General features: G+C 32.9%; 1 protein-coding gene, 1 long non-coding RNA gene and 1 pseudogene across 2 annotated transcripts; 1 reads left to right on the top strand and 2 right to left on the bottom strand.

Annotated features, from left to right (window-relative positions):
* Positions 1 to 607: 607 nt before the first annotated feature.
* LOC115697019 (cannabidiolic acid synthase-like 1) lies at positions 608 to 2408 on the top strand. Its single transcript, XM_030623918.2, has one exon. The coding sequence runs from the start codon at positions 636 to 638 to the stop codon at positions 2250 to 2252; it is 1617 nt and encodes a 538-aa protein (XP_030479778.1). The 5' UTR covers positions 608 to 635; the 3' UTR covers positions 2253 to 2408.
* Positions 2409 to 3344: 936 nt separating this feature from the next.
* Positions 3345 to 18412, bottom strand: LOC115696703 (phosphoinositide phosphatase SAC3-like; annotated as a pseudogene).
* Positions 18413 to 18493: 81 nt separating this feature from the next.
* Positions 18494 to 19400, bottom strand: LOC133039886 (uncharacterized). The gene is made up of 2 exons (XR_009688830.1): positions 18830 to 19400; positions 18494 to 18699 (listed from the first exon to the last, which is right to left on the bottom strand). It is a non-coding gene; the product is annotated as an uncharacterized LOC133039886 (long non-coding RNA).
* Between the last annotated feature and the right edge of the window lie 1684 nt (positions 19401 to 21084).

The following is a 21084-nucleotide window of genomic DNA, read 5'->3' as shown; positions in this document are numbered from 1 at the left end:
AAGCGTGATCTTAATGTGTTCAAACCGTCTAATTTTAATATATAATATATATTTCTCGAAATATATATATATAAATATATATAAAGCTTCTACCAATCCACCATAATTGAGTTTAACGAATAAATTATATTACCAAATTTTTATTTGACTACTATATATTATATATACACAATAATATGTTCATTTATATGTATATATAGTCAATATTTTCTTGATTTCAAAAAAAAAAAAAAAGTCAATATTTTCTTGTCGGCTTTGTCCGCTTCAATTTTGGTACCCTTTTTACATAAGAATAAAGTGCCTACGTAAAGCTTATATTATTAAAATAAGATAATACGAGAATTAATTCAAAAGATATACAGATAAATCCTTTTTTAAAAAACAAATTACACACTTGTTAGTATTAATTTATAATTGTTGAACTAGTAGTATCATCATCCGAGTAAGCATTTAACTAGATCAAATAATTTGGTAATAATCTGAACTTTATACGCGTTGAAATTTCATAGATATATATATTAAATATATTCATATAATACTACTCTGTCAATGCAAGCATATAATAACTTTATATAAATATGGGAGACTTATATGATATTGTACATACCAAAAAGGCAAAAACTTTACGAAGAAAAATGAAGTACTACTTAGCTTTCTTTTCATTGTTATCTTTTTGCATTATAGTTACTAATGCTTCTCAACCACATGAGGACTTCCTTCAATGTTTGTCCCACAATATCTCAAACACAACCACTTTGGCTGAACTCACATACACTCGAAACGACTCGTCGTTTATCTCTGTAATGAGCTCCAACATACAAAACCTAAGATTTTCCTTCCCTTCAACTCCAAAACCACTCGTTATCGTTACACCTTCAAACGCCTCCCATGTCCAAGCCTCTGTCTACTGCTCAAAGATACATGGGTTAGAGATCCGAACACGAAGCGGTGGCCATGATTTCGAAGGCCTCTCTTACGTTTCTGAAGTCCCATTTGTCATAATAGACTTGAGAAACCTAAGTTCTATCAACGTAAACGTGGATGAAAAAACTGCTTGGGTTGAAGCCGGAGCTACCATTGGTGAAGTTTATTATAGGATTGCCGAGAAAAGTCGAAATCTCGGCTTTCCTGCTGGATTTTGCCCTACGGTAGGCGTTGGTGGACACTTTAGTGGAGGTGGCTATGGACCTTTGGTGCGAAAATATGGCCTAGCAGCTGATAATATCATTGATGCTTACATTGTTAATGTTGATGGGAAAATTCTTGATCGAGAATCAATGGGGGAGGATTTGTTTTGGGCCATACGTGGTGGTGGAGCAGCAAGCTTTGGAATCGTTCTCGCTTGGAAAATCAGATTGGTTCCTGTCCCATCAACAGTGACAACATTCATTGTTAATAGGGATTTGGGCCAAAATGAGACCATGAAGCTTGTGAACAAGTGGCAATACATTGCTGATAAGTTGGATGATGATTTGGTTATCTTAATTAGGTTCTCGACTGTGAATTCTACCCAAAATAATAAGGTTATACTCCAAGCTCAATTCTTGTCATTGTTTCTTGGTGGAGTGGATAATCTTCTTTCATTAATGGAAAAGAGTTTTCCTGAGTTTGGTTTGAAAAGAGAAGATTGCAATGAAATGAGCTGGATTGAGTCTGTTTCTTATTTTGCTGGATTCCCTATTGGAGCTGAGATGGAAAACTTGCTTAATAGAACTCAACAATGGTTGTTTTCATTCAAAGGTAAACTTGACTACGTGAAGAAAACTATACCAGAAAATGTATTGAAAACAATGCTTGAAAAGTTATATGAAGAAGATGTTGGAGTGGGATTCTTTCAGTTGTTTCCTTATGGTGGGAAAATGAATGAGATTTCTGAATCAGAGATTCCATTCTCCCATAGAGCCGGAAACCTCTACAAAATTCTCTACTATGCTCAATGGGTTCAGAAACCAGGAGATGATGATGATGATGATGGGAGTATCAATTGGCCTAGAAGTGTTTACAAGTACATGACTCCTTATGTGTCCAAAAGCCCAAGAAGTGCATATGTAAACTATCGAGATCTTGACTTGGGTAAAAATAACGACAAGGGACCCACGAGTTACACACAAGCAAGTATTTGGGGTAGAAAGTATTTCGGGAAAGACAATTTCAAGAGGTTAGTTCATGTGAAGACTAAAGTTGATCCCCAAAATTTCTTCAGGAATGAACAGAGCATTCCACCTCTTCCACTACCACTGCCAAGTCCATAAGAATAATGGATAACCATTGATCTTCACGAATCACCAAACTATTTTTTTTCATCTTTGTTTATGTATAATTATATATTTATCGTGTATAAAATCATGTTCACGTGGACTATTTCATTCATATATGTATGTAGTTATTGTAAGGAATTTTATGTAAAACATGTGTTGGGATTTTATGCTTGAAATGAAACTCAATTTTATTGTAATTTTATTATCTTTTGATAAAAATAGAAATTATATTTTAACTTTTTCACATATAAATAAAATCTTAATTGTATTTGTGCACTAGATTTATCTTAATTAACAACCTCACTTGTTCTATTACGCCTAAATAAAATCTATTTACTAATAAGTTTTTGGGAAACTTATAAAAATACTGATTTTTGGTCTAATTTTTACAAAAATACGGTCACACTGCAAAAATTATTTTTATACTGTCTTGGCCATTTTTTTTTTCTTTTATACTGTAAACACCAAAAAAAATGAGGCTTCCATCTTCTACACTCACGGATAGAACCACCACAGGAACACGAAGAACAATTGGAAAACAACCATAAATTCTGGTGAGATTGAGAAAAAAAAAAGTGAAAAATTGACGTCAAGTAAATAATCATGGCAAAACAACTGTAAAATAACACTAAAACAAATCAAACAAAAGAGAGGAAAACATGATTAAAAAAAATAAAAAATGTTCTACACAACCCCAATACCCAATGCAATAGCAGTTATATTTGCAAGCCTAATCTTAAAAAATCAGAACAAAAAAACTACTAAAACAACACAAAAATAAATGTAAACCAATAAGCAGATATAACCACTTAAAAAAATATAAAAGAACCCCACACCTCAAAACTTTTTTTCTAGTGAGCTCGTCAAATATATTTTTAGGAGAACCAAAATAAAAAATTAACCACAAAATAACCATAGAGAAGGAAGAAGTTATTTTGTAGCCTCCATCTTCCACACCCACAGATATAACCACCACAGCACCACGAGAACACCCAGAAAATAATCATTAATTTCAGCAAGATGGAGTAAGAATAGTAAATTCGACGTTAAAAAAATAAATTATGGAAAACAACCGTAAAACAACACTAAAACAAACAAAAAAAACTAAAAAATAAATACAGTATACTGCAGTATGAAACTAATAAAATACACAGTAAAAAAGTAAAAAAAAAAAAAAATACCACCTGACAGTATTTCAGAAAAAAAAAATGGCAAAAGTAAATATACCATGTAAATTTCCCTAAGTTTTATTTAACAACTACTATCCATACATATGAGAAAAGAGAGAAAAAGATCAACATGGTTGTTATGGCTAAGTTGCTGACTGAGGACGGAGATCAGGTGCAGACATTGAGAAGAAAGGTCAGCACTCACAGTGATTCCATCAGTGTCACAATTGGGGTTGTTGGTGGAGGCAAGATTTGCCTTAGCTTTGCCCTTGTCTTGTTTCTTTTTGTCTCCATAACAGGGGAAAGTCGTGTATGAAATAGCATTTATCAACCAAGTGGCCTAGTTTGCCACAATTGGAACAAGATGGCCAAGGTTTCTTCGCTCTTGGAGGGTTGGTAGAACTTGAAGCAGCAGCCAGTGGAATTGCATCAGCAGAGCCAAGTGATCTTTGACGTTCTTCTTGAACGATCATGGCAAACACACGGGACATATTGGGTCTTGGTTCATTGAGAAAAATTTGAGCTCAAACCGAAGCAAAGGATTCGTTTAAACCAATCAAGAATTGAAGCACTTGATTCTGGTTGTAGTAATCCAAGAAAATTTTCATTGCACCACAAGTGCAAGTGGTTATTAGTTGCAATTCCTTCAACTCATCTCATAGGAATTTTATTTTTGTAAAATATGCAGAAACAGAGTGATCACCCTGTTGAAGACGAGTGAGCTTGGTCTGCAATTGAAATATCCGAGGGCCATTGCCTTCATTGAAACACTCAGCAAGATCGTTCCACATTTCAGTAGCCAAATCAAAGTACATTATACTTTGTGCAATCTCAGAGGAAACAGAATTAATCAACCAAGACATGATCATGTTGTTGCATCTTAACCAAGAGTTGAGATAGGGACTACCAAGTTCGGGACGAGGAAGAGATCTATTGATAAATGCAATCTTGTTCCAGTCAAAGCCATAGTGATGCCTCGTTTCCATGGTTGATAATTGGTGTCGTTAAGGACAATGGACACAAGCACGAGGCCGGGGTGATCGCCGGTGCTGAGGAAGAAGGGACTGGAATGATCATCAACAACGGATCGAGAATTGAGTGCCTGAGTCGTGTTGTCATCAACGATGGTGGATTGGTCCTAGGGAGTTGGATCTGTATTCTGAGATTGAGGCCGAAGTGGTGGATTGCGAGGAGGAATAGCTGAGAAATTTGGAGCAGGAACAGGATCAGAATTAACCTCTGCTGCTTGGTTGTCGATTGTCAATGGAGGAGCACCACCATCCTGAGAACGAGTCGAAGGTCTTACCATGAAAGTTGTGGACAAGATTTCTTCTGATACTATATAAGAAAAGAAAGAAAGAGAGAGGAAGAACATAGCAAAATCTTGTTATTACTCAACTGAATTTTACATTGAGAGAAATGAGCTTATATAGCTCGGTTCATCAAGAAAGTGTTAGTTGGAAAATAACCAACTTGTAACTAAATTATAAAAGCTACAGCAGAAAGATCTTAACTAACAAAATAATTCTAACTAACTTAATCCAAAGTAAATATAAAAATACATAACATACATATGGTCGCATCTAAGCCCAATTGAAAGCATATATATATATATAGTCTCAACACACTTTTTGATAGATCCAATCATGTTTCTAAGGTAGTAAATATGATAAATGTATGTATATGCACTTTTAAAAAATATTAATAAATAGTATTTATTATTAAGTTAGTCAAAAATGAATAATTTAAATTCTCTTTATTGATTAATGAAAATATTCAATTGTACAATCTATCATCAACTTAATCATAAATGACTAATTTAAATCTCAACTAACAAATATATAAAATATGAAAACTAATGAAAATCAATCATTTAAGAAAAAAAATAAATTTAATTTTTAATTGAACCTATAATCTTTAGTTCAAATATTCTAAAAAAAATTAAAAAATAAAAATAATTATTATTTATCCAATAATAAATAATTTGATAAAAAAGGAAATTTTTATCATTCTTTTCCATATTTATAATAAAATAGTAAAGTTATTTCCATTTTCAATTTTAATTAATTATAATTTTCCATAATAAAAATCAGAGTTTTCTAAAAATTTTAAAATTGGAAAGTTGTTAATTTTCCAATTACTTTAAAATCTTAATTGGAACAAACTAATGCATTTAACCAAAATTGGGTATCTTATTTATTTTTAATTTTTTTGACAAAAAAAAAATAAAAAATAAAATTGGTATCTACCAATTGGGGTTACCCAAAAGGTAACAAAGTTACTCTTTTGGGTAATGTTATGCTATTTTTAGCCTAGCTTTCGGGTGTTAATGAAAGTTATTTTTAGTCATTTGTGATATTTTTAGGGCGAAATTACGCTTATTTTTTGTGTATTCAGGTTTTCTATAACTTTGAAAGTCCATGTCTTCAAAAGTGTGAAAAAAGACCAATGCGAGTCAAGATAATTGAAAACATAGCATTTGGTTCATTCTTGGTCGTGGCGGATTTATTTGTGGTCGCTGCCAAAATTAGGCAGAATGGAGGTGACCTAGTTGGCCCAGTCGCCGCAACGAGCTTATCCATGGTCGCGGCCAAAGTAGTCCTTGCTGTGGCGGATTTATTTATGGTCGCGGCGAGACCCTGGCAGGGACCATCGAAATTAGCCTTGATGATCTCGCCGCGGTAAGGTTCCGTACAATTCGAGGTCAAATTTGTCTTTTCTCGATTCTTTAAAGTCTAAGACTGAATCTATTTAAATAGGCTGCGAGTAAGGAATCAAGGATAGAGAATTTTAGACCTAAAAGCAGTCAAGGACTGCAAGAAGAGTAGAGTGGCAGTCCAGATTCATTCCACCATCAGTATGTTTCTTCTTCTTTTATTTTTTTTTATGTTAAATTTTGTTTTAGTGTTATTATGGATATGAATATGAACTAAACTCCCAACTTAGGGATATGATAATTGCAATGATGTTTCTTTAATTTAGTTAATGTGATCATTAGTTTTCCTCCCTTATTGTGTGATTTGTTCTTATTAGTTTGAGTGACATATTTTAGACTGGTCATCTTAAATGTGAATTATGATCCTAGTATGAAATCTGAGAAGTGAATATTAAGAATGCTCTAATAGGACAAACATAAGTTTTGATGTAAAACGAGAGTATTTACATAGCTTGTGTAATTTTAGATTCTGAATTTAATGCAAGTTATATGTTAATTTACTTCAGAGATGCAAGAAAATGACATATGATTTAGGACCTTAATGATCTGAGAAGAGTTAGGGTTGATTTCATAATCTGTCATCACCAAAAGGGAGATAATAAACATTAACATTAACAAGTAGGGAAACTGCACGAACAAAATTCTTATTCCTAAACATTCAGACATAATTAATTACACTTTTTATTGCTGTTTTCGTGCTTTTAACTTTTTCAGATATTTAATTCTTCAATCTTCTATTCGATTTTACCAAATAGAAATACAAATCTAATTTAGTGGTACTTAATAACAATTCCTTGTGGTTCGACCTCACCTGCGTGAGTTTAAAATTACAATAGATTATGTATACTTGCGTAACTGCTCATAATTTGTTTGACAAGTTTTTAGCGTCGTTGCCGGGGAATTGATTAAATATTGATATTATAAAAATTAGATCAAATTCTACTTTAGTTAATTCTTTCTGCTTATTGCTAATCTGCTTCTTTTAAATTTTTCTTACTCTATTTCAGCCACTGGGAGTGCATGCGACGTTTGGGACAAAGTTTCATATTGCCCATTGATCGTGAAATCGAGAAAACCTGTAGAAAAAATAGAAGAAACAAAAGGCAAGAAAGGAGTTCAGCGAGGGCTGAAGAAGAAGTATTGTTGAAACCATTTATATGGAACAACCAAAAGTTTTCTATTACAAGGACAAGAAAGGAAATTTTGAAAATAAGTCTATTCAATGGACTTAACAAAACTTCCTGTTCCAAGTAGTATAGGTTTGAGATATCTAAACCTATGGCTTGTGGCATGCCTGGTAATTTTCTTACTCTAGTGCAAGCAACTTACTTTAGTAAGATGCTTGAGCATTTTTTTTTTCTAATGGCAATCTATAGAAGCTTCTCGACTTTTAGACATAGATTTTATTTATCTAAGGAAAAGTTTCAACTATTCCAGAAAAGATAGAGGCAAATGAAAGAATTTCTTAGGATCATCAGTAAGAGGTCTAAGATATGCTTTTGAATATCTTAGACCAGACACCTGCTGTTGAGTGGGAGTAATGAGTAGGTCCAGCTGCTTGAACTCGGATGCTATCTTAGAGAGTTGAATCAGATGGTTGGACAAATGGGTGGAGCTAGTCCAAGATGAAGATGAAGCTCGAAATCTTCTTTTATTATTTTTGAATTAATTGTTTTAGTTTAAGAACAATTTGGATTTCAATTATTAGTTTGGGATTTTATTCCCTATTTTTCATATTGTTGCAGACAATTCCTTTTATTTTGGAGAATTTTTTTTAATAAAGTTTTCTATTTTGAAAAATGAATTGCATTTATGAATTGAGCTTCATTTACTTTATCTTGTGTATGTCAGTACCAATTATATTTATATGTTTAATGATTGTATGTGTATGTGTTTTTATTATTGATACAAATTCTATAGTATCTTCAACTCTGCAAAGAATTAATGCTACATAAACAGTTAGAATTTCATTTCTATGTTTATGAGTAATTGTTAATTCTAAAACAATTATTAAGAATTTGTTTAATAGAAAGATCTTTTGATCTGATAGGGGTGGAAAAAGTTAAGAATAATATGCAGTTCAACGATCTTTTATATCTATTGAACTCTAGATTATATTCATAACTCCACATGATCCCTATAATACTTAGGGATAAACCATGATCTCTATATCCCTTAGGGGTGGATCATAATCTCTATATACTTAGGGGTGGACTATACTATTAAAATATGTAGTTCATTTTGAACTCTGGACTATACTCAATACACCACAGTACTCTTTGTGACACATATTTTAAACATGGATGAAATATAATGAATTAGCAAATTATCAGAATATATTCTTGATCTTGATTTATGTTCCATTTAATATTTTACTGTTGTAATAGAAATTGATACCAATAAAGTTATTTGACGTTGTATCACACTACCATATTTGAGTGGGAGAATTTTAAAATTATTAACCCATCTTTATTTGGTTGACACTTGTGATAGGAACTTTAGAACACTACTGAGAAAGTAAATCAAACCATTCATATGGATAGAAATAACTTATCAGAATTATGAGAATAAGATAATAGAATTCTTGCATAGTCTATTCGAATGACTTGGGCAAAAATTCCTAATCCTCATAAAATTTTATGGTATCTCTATTGATTACTTAATCTCTAGCAAGTATTTTACACTCAATTTATAATACTAGATTGCTATGTTGATGACTTAGTCTAAAAGGAACTTACAGTTTCAGACTAAAACAATATGTCACAACTAGATATCCCTCAAAATAATAGTAAGAGGTTAAATGTACTTTTATGTATGAATTTAACCAGACTCCTACTGTTGAGTGGGAGCCATTTGAGATGTAATCAAACAAGGAACATTAAGGGACAATCAAGAAAGATTTATGAAAGTGACCTATATGTTAGATAATAGAAATGTATATATTACAAGTCTTAATATCTGCACCAACTCATAAAGAATCTGAGATGGTGGTTACTCTGGGGGTGGAGGAGTTATTCTAGAAGAGTGTAAAAACCCATCTATAATAATTCAAGCTCCATCAGTGAAGATATATAACTTTGTAAATTCAAAAATTACCAAAAAGTTATTCAACTGAAGAAAATTCTACACTGTATTATCTCTATTTCATTCTTTAAAAGAATGAGAGATATGTCTTCTGTTTATTCAGATGTACTTAATAAGCTGTATGGATTTTAGTATCCCTTGATGAGTAATGCATATAGTAAAGGATGTTGCATAATGTTTTATGAACATGGTTCCAGAAATTTGGATTGAGTTAAATATACTACACTTGATCTTAAGATCAAGACAATAGATTGATTGAAATGCACAACTTGTTTTATGATTAGTGCAAGTGGGAGTTTGTTGGGATTTTATGCCCTAAATAAAACCCATTACAATCTAATATGATTTGTTATCAATAAAAAATTAGAAGTCATTTATGTTTACATGTTGTTTTCATGTTTGTGGTTTAATATATGTACAAAATCTGTTAATACCAGAACATATAGTCATTTACAATTACAGTGATGTCAACACAGTGGAATGTGATTGTGATTATATGCTTCGAAAGACAAAGTCCCTGTTTCATCAGTGCATTGGATTTACACTGATGTGATAATCAGCGATGAAGTGTACTTACACTTTGCATAAGTGTTATGTTCTTTCCAGAACATTGGCAAAGTATACTAGCTTCGAATGTATGGAGTATACATTGGACTGGACCGATATTGATCTTGGTTAAGATATTATAATCTTACCGTTGTATCTTTCTAAGTCAATATCACTAGTTGATCTTAGATCAAAAGATCTTAATCCTGATATGCTTAGGTTCAATCTCAGGAGTGCTATTCATGTTCTTTGATTTGTTAGTTAAACCTACTTTCTGGTCAGGGTGATACGTACATTTTGGGAACATGGTAGTATGATTGAGTGGGAGCGCTAAACATAGATATGGAATCTATAGCTTCTATAGGTACTTAGGAGTGAAACGATGATTTCCTTCGAGCTTGGCTTAATAGATGTAAATGGAAGAGCTCTTATTTCAGTGATTATGTTTCACTAAAATATCATTTACATAAATTTTAGTGTTTTAAGGATAAAATACATTGAGGAGTGAAACGGTAAATTTATTCCTACTCGGTGTAAATCATCTATAGAGGATTTTTGATTATTGAGATTATAACGATGGTTAAATGTGATAGCGTATCTATATGGTGGAACATATAGAACGTTCTATATGACTGAGAGTGCAATTCCAAGTTCTATGAATGGATGCAACAAGGAATTAATAAGTTAGGGAATTTACTTGGTAAATTCTAGTTTAGCTTATTGGAAGCTTGGTAATATAGGCCCATGGTTCCCATTCTAGTTGAGACCATACTGCTTGTAAGACTCAAATGATTGATTTTAATTAATTAATTATAATTCTAAAATTAGACTATGTCTAGTTTATGAATTTTCATTAAGCAAGTGCTAAATTATGAAGAAAAAAGATTCTAGGTTTTATTTATTAATTGGAAGACTTTATTATGTCTAATTAATAAATATATTAAATGGCAATATTATTTAATAATTTTTTTTAGTTATTAAATAATTAGTTTTGGCATTTAAATGGTTAGAATTGGAAAATTAGCATTTTTGAGAAAATAGATATGAAAATTGTCAAAAATTGGAAAAATACCAAGTGGGGCCCATTACTCTATGGCCGGCTACTTATGAGTTTTTTTTTTTTTTTTTCAATTAATATTTTTATTATTTTAATGCCTAGTATTTCCTAACCTAAACCTAGTGGTTACCTATAAATAGACAGTGATGGCTCACACTTAAGAGAGAGTGATGTGAATGGAAATCAGATAAATTTTTTCCTTTAGAAAAATTAAGCCTCATATCCTATTGTCTATAGCCGAACCTCTCTCTCCCTCTTTTCTTCTTCAATTTTTCGAAACCTTGAGTGATAGAGTGAGTGCCCACACACATCAAGTGGTATCTCAATCATAGTATGGAAGATTGTGAAGAATCCAAATTGAAGAGAAGGACATTCGGGCTCAGATCTTGGTGATACTCTGCGACAGACAAGATACAAGGGTTAGAGATCTGAGTGGAAGGAGACATATTATTCCGCTGCACCCAATGTAAGGTTTTCTAAACTTTATATGTGTTTATTTCATTGTTTTAGAAATTCATATTAGGATGTTAATGAAACATACTAGTTAGTAAATCTATATCCTGGTAAAACATATTCCAACACGATGGCCAATTAAAAGAAGCCAGTCTAAGAAAGTTGCAGGCATGCATGAGGTAGACGCTATCACCAAGTTGGCAGCCCAAGCGGAGGCCCTAATGAAGTTAATGATTGTGCAGGCAAAACAGGCTCAAGTCACTTATGAGCTATGCGGGGGCCCTCATACTTATAACACATGCCCAGTGGATGTGAACAGTTTGCCAATGGATCAAGCAAAATCCATTGGGAACTATTCTCAAAATAATAATTATGGGTATAATCAAGGAGGGGGTCATCCACAAAATTTTCAAGTGCAGTCCTCTAATCAGCAGCAGGGGTTTCACCAGCAGAGAAGCCAACCCCAACAAAACAAACAACAGCTGCAACAATAAGGTTCTAGTGGAGGGTCTAGTCTTCAAATAGAATTGTTATTATAGTTCATGACAAAGACTAGATCATCCATAAAAGCCTTAGAGAATTAAATGGGGCAATTGGCCACTCAAATGGCTACCCGCCATTGTTAAGCCAAGTTTGAGTTCTTGAACTCAAACTTTCTCAACTCAAGAATCAAGCTTCAAAACAACTTCAAACCAGTTCTGATGAACCTTAAATTAACCCAGAAAAGACTCCAATAAGCCTTAGGGTTCGGACAAAACCAAAAGCCCTAATTGCATAATCAAACTCAACTAAAAATTTAGAAAAACTTAAAAGAATAATATTAGGGCTTTACCTTGAGTTTACACCACTTGAATTCCACTAAAATCCATCAAAATCATAGAGAAAAGAAGAGGAAATCTCTAGTTTGGTCTGGTTCTCCTTGGCCGACTACGGAGAGAGAGAGAGAGAGAAAGAGGTTGATTTTTTTTTCTTTTGTTTATCCTTCAAAAATGATTTTACTAATAAAATAAATCTATATCTTAAAACATAATAATAATCAGAATATTAATAATAACTAAGGGAAAAAATTCCAAGATTACCCCTCACTTCCAACTTAAATACTCTATAGGTCTACGGGTAAAATAGTCCAAAACTATAACCCCGCCTAAACCCGATATTCCAAGATATCACCTATGCTAGCCCCACTAAATAGAAGGTTCCAAACTCACCCATATGAATCTAATGACCATCCATCGTATTTTTCATCATTACCGAGCAAAATTATAAAAATTGAAAATTTCACATCTAGTATACATAATACACTTAGAGCCTAATAAAATCTCTGGAATTGAGAAATTATAACTCTAATACCCATTTTTGAAAAGGAGACCTACCACATAAATATTTACATATAATTATAAAGTAAAGATAATTAATGCTAGTTTCTCTACTAATCCTAATCATGCGGTTATTACATCACAGGTGGTGATGCATGTATCAGTTGGTCGTTCCTGGCAGATTTTACTTCACAGGTTCTTTAGTCTTTCGACTTGATCAAAGAAGCTGATTGACTTGGACCTTATGGTTGTTTCCTAGTCGTGTGGCCTTGTTGACAACTGTGGGGATTTATCTTGTATAGCGACAAAGTTGTCTCTTGATTGTTTGCTTCATGAGCGACTGCTCGTAGTAATATACTGATTATTTCCTTCAAAATAGTCTTCCTCAAAGTGACATTGTAGAGGGAATTGAACTGATTGTTCAAGTTCAACACATCTCCATGCACCCACGAGATGTATTCATACTGTTGGCCATTAGGACCTCAGACGAAGTACCTACACCAACCACCACGTGCATCATAGAATATTTTTGAGTGTGGAGTAGTTTGTTGGTCTTCACCCTTCGAATCTCATACTCCCCACCTTCATGGTAGAGCTTTCGTGTCCCTCCCCCAAGGTTGACAGCAAGCCCGGCCCTTTCCCTTTGTAGGGTCATGAAGTGGCCTAGAGTCATTAGACTGGTGAAGAGAATCCCACGGAGGTGATCAATTTCTTGCATTGCTCGAATTTCTTCAAGCATGATTGTGGTTGGTCCTATTAGCGGCGTGTGGTGTGCCTATAGGTCCACAATCCTAAGTTTTAGTCATTTTGCTCGCTCGTAGTTTGTTTCTCTAACAGGTGACCGTTCCACATCAGGCTAAGGACCCATAGGTTCGCGCTCCCAAGTCTGAGTCCTTTTGGAAGCTCGCTCGCAGTCCATTTTCTAAGAAATAACTTGAGAGATCTAAACACCCATTCTGTAGTTCCCGAAGTGAACCTAGGCCCAGGGCTATGAACCCTTCCTAGAGGTGACAACTATTACTCGGGGCACTTATCTTCGGGAATGTTTTTTTTTCTTGCCTATGTCAAATATTGATATCCATGTCACCAGGATTAATTTTTGGGCAAGCAATAGTGTAGTGAAAAAAATATTGAATCTCATATCTCATATGTCTCTCTACAGGTACCTAAAAAAGAAGAAGAATATATATGATTCAAATGGGTTTAGGAAAAGGATTATTTTTGTAAATATGTGATTGAGATTTGGGATTGCAATGAGGAAACCCTCTTTGTACATGCATGTTATTTTATTTTTTACTTTTTTTAAAAAAAAAGTTTATTATTGTAAATATATGATTAAGATTTGGGATTGCGATGAGAAAAAGGAGAAAATGGAGGTTATTTTTTTTAAAAAAAATAAATAAATAAAATACAAGTCAACCAACCAATCTGATGGACTCAACTATTTATGACCTAGCCACCTGTGAACCTGAAACTCGCAAACTTGTATCCATTTTATGAGAGGTACGAATGTTATTTTCTTAAGTCTAAAACTCGCTAACTTAAAACCTGTCCGACGTTCAGCCCTAGTTAATACGGGAGTGTGGACAAGGGCATGAGGCTTAAAATGGAGCAATGGTTAAAGAGCTCAATCATCAATTTTAACTCATTTCCTTTCTACAACTTATCAAACACAAACTCAATAAATAAAATTAGAACACCAAAAAGCCATAGTGGAGTATGCAAAAAAGTTATATTTTCTTACTTGATTAATTTTAAAAATATAGTTTGTAAAATTATATTTATTAAAATTAATGATAAATATATCATTGCTAAATGATACGTGTTTAACACTATTACAAGGTGATGTCTTCCCATTGATTACTATTGATTAATGTAGGATTCAATATTGAATTACAACAATAAAAATACGATATTTGTGGTTTGGTATTGTTGGTTACCTTTGGTGTCTTTTTTAGCAGTTTTAATTTATTGTAAAATTAATTTAATATTATTTTAAAAACATATATATTGTATTTTTTTAGAAAGACTTATATTTTAATCTGTCTTTTTTTTTATTTTTTTAATTAAAAAAGTAGAAATATTTTAAAACATGTTTTGTAAATTTTTTTTCACTTTTTAATTTTAAAATTGATTACCAAAATTTTCACCCTCAACAAATTTTTAAACACACATATATATATATATACTAGGTAGGAGTTACGTGCCGAGGCACGTAAATATTAGTTTTAGGTAAAGTTTAAGTTTTTTTATTTTTTCTTATTTAGATTGTACGTGAAGGTATGATCATACGAATGATTTGTTTTATTAAAGTAATATTTGTGCTATTATAATTGGTTATTCAAATAAATTTGGGTATATATAAGTCATAACTAAATAATAGTTAATATTTACTTATAGAAAATTTGGAGGAACAAATCATAAGTTTTGCAGATTTTAAAGCAAATAATATGTAACAAAATTAATGAATGAATTTTATATTTATTTACTAATAATTTATAAGAGAGAAAGAGTATGAGTTTTCCTAACAATTCTGAAACTCAGAAGAAAAAAATTGACCACCTAATCTCCATACTCTTACTACTAAAACAGATGATCAATACAACTAATTAGCTGAATTAGAGAGTAAACTATTGCTTCTTTCCTCTAAGTACTAATTACATGAAAATTAATCAATTTTAAATGATAGAATAACAAACGGCATGCAACACACTAATTAATCTATAAGAATGTTTCTTAATTGCTACATGCTATAATAAGGGTCTGATCATTTTGAAAAAGTTTTAACCGATGAAGCTAGATTTTAGATTAAAAAAAACCCTGATAAACCTAAATTTCAATACCTAGGAAATTAATTATTAAGATTAATTATTTCTTAATAATATCTAGTATTTAGTTAATTAACACACACGCAAAAAAGGTTTTTCTTCGCTTTTCTATATATGTTAATTAACTACATACCTACCTTATTGGGTAGTGTGAAAAGGGTATAGGGTTTAATTAATGCTTCCAAGGTGTTAGTTACAAGAATGATACTTAACGTGGTAAACTTACACATTAATAGCATCTTGCTTCTCTGCATCCATGTATGCATTACTGTAATAACGTTGAAGAGTTCTGAAGAATTCCTGAGACTGAGTTGCCGCTTTCCATTGCCCCCTTCTCTGAGAAAATATTTGTTTGACATCACAGTTCAGAAAAATGTAAGCAAATTGAGCACAAGGGCTAATAAGGTACCATATCAGATACTACAGAAAACAAAACATACAAGTAAAAGCAAAATAAATGAAAACATTCCAGATAGTGATTCATGTTAAAAAATTGCTAATGCGTGAATAGGAGACATGAAGTTTAGAATTACCTTGTTGTGAGTTGCTGAGCCACCATATTGGTGTGCCAATGTGTCCCCCTTCTCTCATAAAAACTCATCAAGTCCTCAGCCAAAGGATCATTAAGGTCTATCTTTGGATTGTCTATCACTCCCAAAGCATGAAGCTGGTGTCCCAGTGCAGCCAATCCATATGCATACTGTGCAACGTTTGTACGATCCATAAATGACCCAATTTTTACCCTAAAGACATCTTATGACATTCTAAAGCCTGTAACATAAATGACCCATTTTTTACCCTAAAGACAATAAGAACAACAGGATTTCCTATTCCAAAACACTTCGAAAAAGTTAAGAATAAAGCAATAACAATAACAACCTATATGCTTCACTCAAGGGGAGGAGAAAGAGGGAGAAAGATAAAGAAAGCCAACTAAGCACATGATCATTGGCAGTAGAAACCAAGAATCACAGAACTAAAGGCTATCCCAAACAATGTTGGAAAGTACTACAACTACAAACAAGTTGTTTACTGACGCAAATGAGTGAGTGAGAGCAAACTAAAACATGCACTAAATGGCTGTTAATAGTATGATTTTAAAGTTATAAAAATGCTGAAGCTGTATGCTAACAACTGCACATGCAATACGTTTTGATATAAAATGTTAAGTTATTACTTGACATAATATGCAATAAATGTAACTACAACACTTGATGATAAAGGTTTAGAAAATAAATAAACGATGATCCTATTTTTTCAAACTATTATTTCTGCAACATACAAAACAGAGTTTGCCCTACAAATACAGTTTATTGAGAAATGAATCAAACTTTAATGAATACAAATATTCTAACACAACAAACGGAAATTTTAAATGTGATAAGACCCCCATTAATCAAATATCAAGAAAAAGAAAAGAAATTAACCATAATAATGAGCTAAACAAACTTACTCAGAGGAAGAGCTCTCAGTAGAGAAGTCAGTTTCCAAGGATGGCGATACTTGGCAGTAGAAGAAACCTGTTAGTGTCAATGCATAAGCAGCTACCTTGCCAAGAAGTAGCAAGGCATCTGTAGCTTTGCTCGAAAAGAAAAGGCAAATCTTGTTAATGTGAAATCTCAAAGAGTTAAACATCATATCCTCTACGGGAAAACACCTTAAAACTCTTCGTCAGACGTACCTCCTAGAATGTTTATGAAAATCCCAGTGAAGGAATCTAAGACGGCTTTCTTCAGATAGATCCTTATTGATAAAGTCAATTGCATTTGCAAACTCTGTTCGAAGTATAGACTCTCGAGGCCTCTTTTCTTGTGTCTGTACCAATTAAAATTAAACGAAAAAAATAAAAGCAACATTAAATCTACATGTTAATAAAGATTATCAATATAACTTATGTATTCAACTTTTATCATAAAAGCAAGACAATAGGAAAAAAAAAAAACTAATAATATTAGTAATAATACAATGATTACCTTAATCAGATTCAAAATAATTATGGGGTTCCCATATCTCTTGATAAGATTCTCAAAATGAAGTCTAGTAGCCTCATAGTTCTGGTCCTTCTTTGACACTGAAAAGAGACATCTCCATTCATAAAGTCCACAAAAATGTACAATGGTTAAACTTATAAAATTAGTACTTACATATAATATCTGGTTTGATATTCAAACATGAAGTTTCTTGTGACCGAAAAAGAGGGATTGAGCCGCGATTCTGAACGACAAAACTTATTTGCACAGGAAATCCATCAGGAAGATCCTCAATACAATCTGCTCAGTCTCGACATCATTAGCTACTCTGCCCTTTTTTCATTCACATCTTGTTTGAGATACCTACAGATAAGGAAAAAGTTATAAGTACACAGCTCTGTTAATTAAAAACAATTTTTACCAAAATAAAATCCCTAGATCACATCAGACAGCTAGAATAGTCTCTATAAAATCCCTGGATCACTGAGCTTATAAGCAAATTATTAACTATGCCCCAAAACTAAGATATTCAACCTTATAAGAATATGTATTTTATTTTCAAGTTATTTTCCAAAGTTATTTCTCCCATCAAATGCAGTTCTTTGTCAAAAAACTAAATCATGAAAACATAAGTGACAAAGTCAGAACTCACTAACCTCGGTCCACAACACGTAGCGAGGGATGAAACCCTGGAATTGCTCCTCAGAAGTGCACCTTGCGATTCAGGCTCACTAATAATCCCTTGAACAACCTAATCAACAAATTCTGTCGTGAATTCAACTAAAAAAGAGAATTCAGCCCACAACCACAATCCCAACATCCAATTCATTCTCAACGACACTAAAATCAAGATACAGCATAAAATCACACCTTACGAAAATCCTGTGATTGAGCCGAATCGAAGATTGGCCAAACCTTATCAAAATCCTGAAAGATCCCAAAACATTTAGGGAACAAAAATAAGCAGATCAAAGCAGACCAAAGATGTCGACACATATAAGAACCGCACCGCCATAGGAATGTACATATAGAGCTTCGAATATACAAATATACAAAGTAAAAAAAGGTGAAAACAGAGAAAAAAGAAAAAGAAAAAGCAGATTGAATTGGTCCTCTAAGCGATAATCAGATCAAAAGAAGTGACATCAAGGCAACCACCAAAAATTACGTTCTTTAACTGATAATCCTTACAATGATCCACAAGCAACATTAGAAATTCAGAAATCCCCAAAATGAAATTTCACTGTCTCCCAGCAATCTCTCCTCAGTACGGCCCGCTTCTCGCTCATTCTTCTTCTTTTTCTTCTCCGAACAAATTCAAGATCGTTAATGGAAACGATGAAAAAGACGATACTAACAGAACGAACGATAGATGAAGTTGAAAAGGAGGATGAATCTAGGTGGAGAGAAACAGAAGAGTGGAGATACTAACCAATTCTCATGTCGAATATACCAAAGAAGAAATCTGGAGTCAGATCTACGGGCCTTGGGGCTAGTAGTGGCGGCGGGGTGCTGGGGTGGATTCATCTCCAATCGTAGATCAGCGAAACACATTTTGCAAGCGAATGAGTTGAACTGACTCTGCACTTGAAAGAGTAGTAGAAGAAAGAAGCAGAAGAAGAAGTTGTAGAAGTCTTTGGTAAATCACAAATTTGAAACCTCTGCACTCAGCGACTGAAGCGACTGAAATCGCAATTTTCGATTGGAAAGTAGCGACTGAAATCGCAATTTTCAATCGTCGACTCCAACCCAGCGAAAAAAATCGATTGACCTCCGAGACTTCTTCATCACAAAGCTCACCTTATAGTCGATCAGATTGGGATTGGGAGAGTAAAATGGAAGAGTCGATTGGTTTTTTAAATGAGTGAAGTGTGGCACGGTGTAAATGAGTTACGGTTTTGAGGGTTTAGTTTTATTTATATATTTTTGAAAGTTAACGGGAGGATCAAATCTACGTTAAATTTAACAGAATATTCTCTTATTTGTAAAGTATATTCTGTTAAACCAAGAAATGCCGTTAGATAGGTACTTTTAATATATAAAGATATATGGGTGCACTCTTAATGGCTATTACCCATGAATGGATAAAATTAAAAAAATTTGAATTTTTATGCTTAATTTTTCTATCCAATTAAAAAAAATCTCTCATTTTTATATCATATGGGCTGAGATTGTTCTATCGGTAAAAAAAAATTAAAAAAAAAGTTTTTTAACGAGAAAAATAAGAAAAGAAAAAGTTGAGTTTGAGTTAAATATTTTTGTATGAACATATTTTTGATATAATGTAAAAGGAGATATTTTTTTGATATTTTTCTTAATTAAGTAGTTAAATTAAGCATATAAATTTAAATTTGTGATTTCATTATTCGTTATTAGATCAAAATTCGATAGTTTGAAATTTTTAAAATTAATATTTATAGTTAAATTTGTATAGTAACCATTCATGTGTAATACTCATTAAGAAGTGTTCCATATATATATATATGAAACACTTCTTAATGGGTATTACCCATGAATGGTTACTAAACAAATTTAACTACAAATATTAATTTTAAAAATATTAAATCATCAAATTTTGATCTAATAACGAATAACAAAAGAGAAATTTGAATTTCTATGCTTAGTTTAACTACTTAAATAAAAAAATATCCCTTTTTATACTATATAAAAAATATGTTCATATAAAAATATTATATATATATTTTAAAAAATATTATATATATTTTTTTTTTGTATTTTCTTTCATCAATATTTTGGACCTCAACCTCAATCTTGGAGCCGACCCTGAGCCTTGGTAGCAGAGTAGGACCCCAGACCCAGCCTCGGCCCCCAGCCCGACCAGGATTATGACTCTAGACCCAAATCTACAAGGACCTAGACCCAGACCTGGAGTTGGCCCACAACTCGGACACGAACCTTGGGCCCAGACTCCTAACCTGGACCGAAACTCTAGCCCCAACCCTACCCCTGGGGCCCGGACTCGAACTCGAACCCTGAACCCAAACCTAGACTCCGAACTCCACCCCGACCTCGGGCCCGATGTTAAGCTATTTTTAGCCTACGTTTTGGGTCACTTTTTATAGTTGTTTTCCTTCTTTGTTATTCTTTTTGGAATAGAATTACACTTGTTTTCTTTGTTTTCAGGTTTCACGCTTGGAATATATCAATTGATCAAATTTCGGAAAACAACAATCTATAGAATAGAGAAAATTTTGCAAGAAAATAAAGCTGAAACTTCAAGCCTAAATTTGACTATCTTCTGATCAGATTTTGGAAAAAGTCAAAATATAGAAGCTTTAGATTTCTTTTTGTTCTTTTCAACGCATCTTGAATCAACTCATTTGGAGTTCGTATGTGAAAGTTATGCATATTTTACTGAAAGATGTTGAAGGTATCAAATTTGCTTCAGTAGTCGCGACCACCATTTTCTATGGTCGCGAGACTATGGTCGCGACTATGGAGCAGGCAGAGAGCTTGATTTTTGTATTTTGCCTATGGTCGCGACTAGACTTTTTGTAGTCGCGACTATGGGCAAAATACGAGAATTTTGGGCAGTTTTTGACTTTCACCATTCAGAGGTAGTAATCCTAATTTCTATTTAAGGGGCTCGTGTTTTAGAATGAAGGGAGGCAGAAATTGGACCCAAAAAGTGAAAGGAGGCAGAGGAAGCAATTGTGGCGATCCAGA

This window comes from Cannabis sativa, chromosome 7, assembly GCF_029168945.1.
Source record: "Cannabis sativa cultivar Pink pepper isolate KNU-18-1 chromosome 7, ASM2916894v1, whole genome shotgun sequence".
Classification (NCBI taxonomy): Eukaryota; Viridiplantae; Streptophyta; class Magnoliopsida; order Rosales; family Cannabaceae; genus Cannabis; species Cannabis sativa.
This window is presented reverse-complemented; position numbering and strand designations above follow the sequence as displayed.

Bases quoted from the DNA above. Each gene is read 5' to 3' on its own strand.
- LOC115697019 (XM_030623918.2), top strand. From the start codon at position 636: ATGAAGTACTACTTAGCTTTCTTTTCATTGTTATCTTTTTGCATTATA.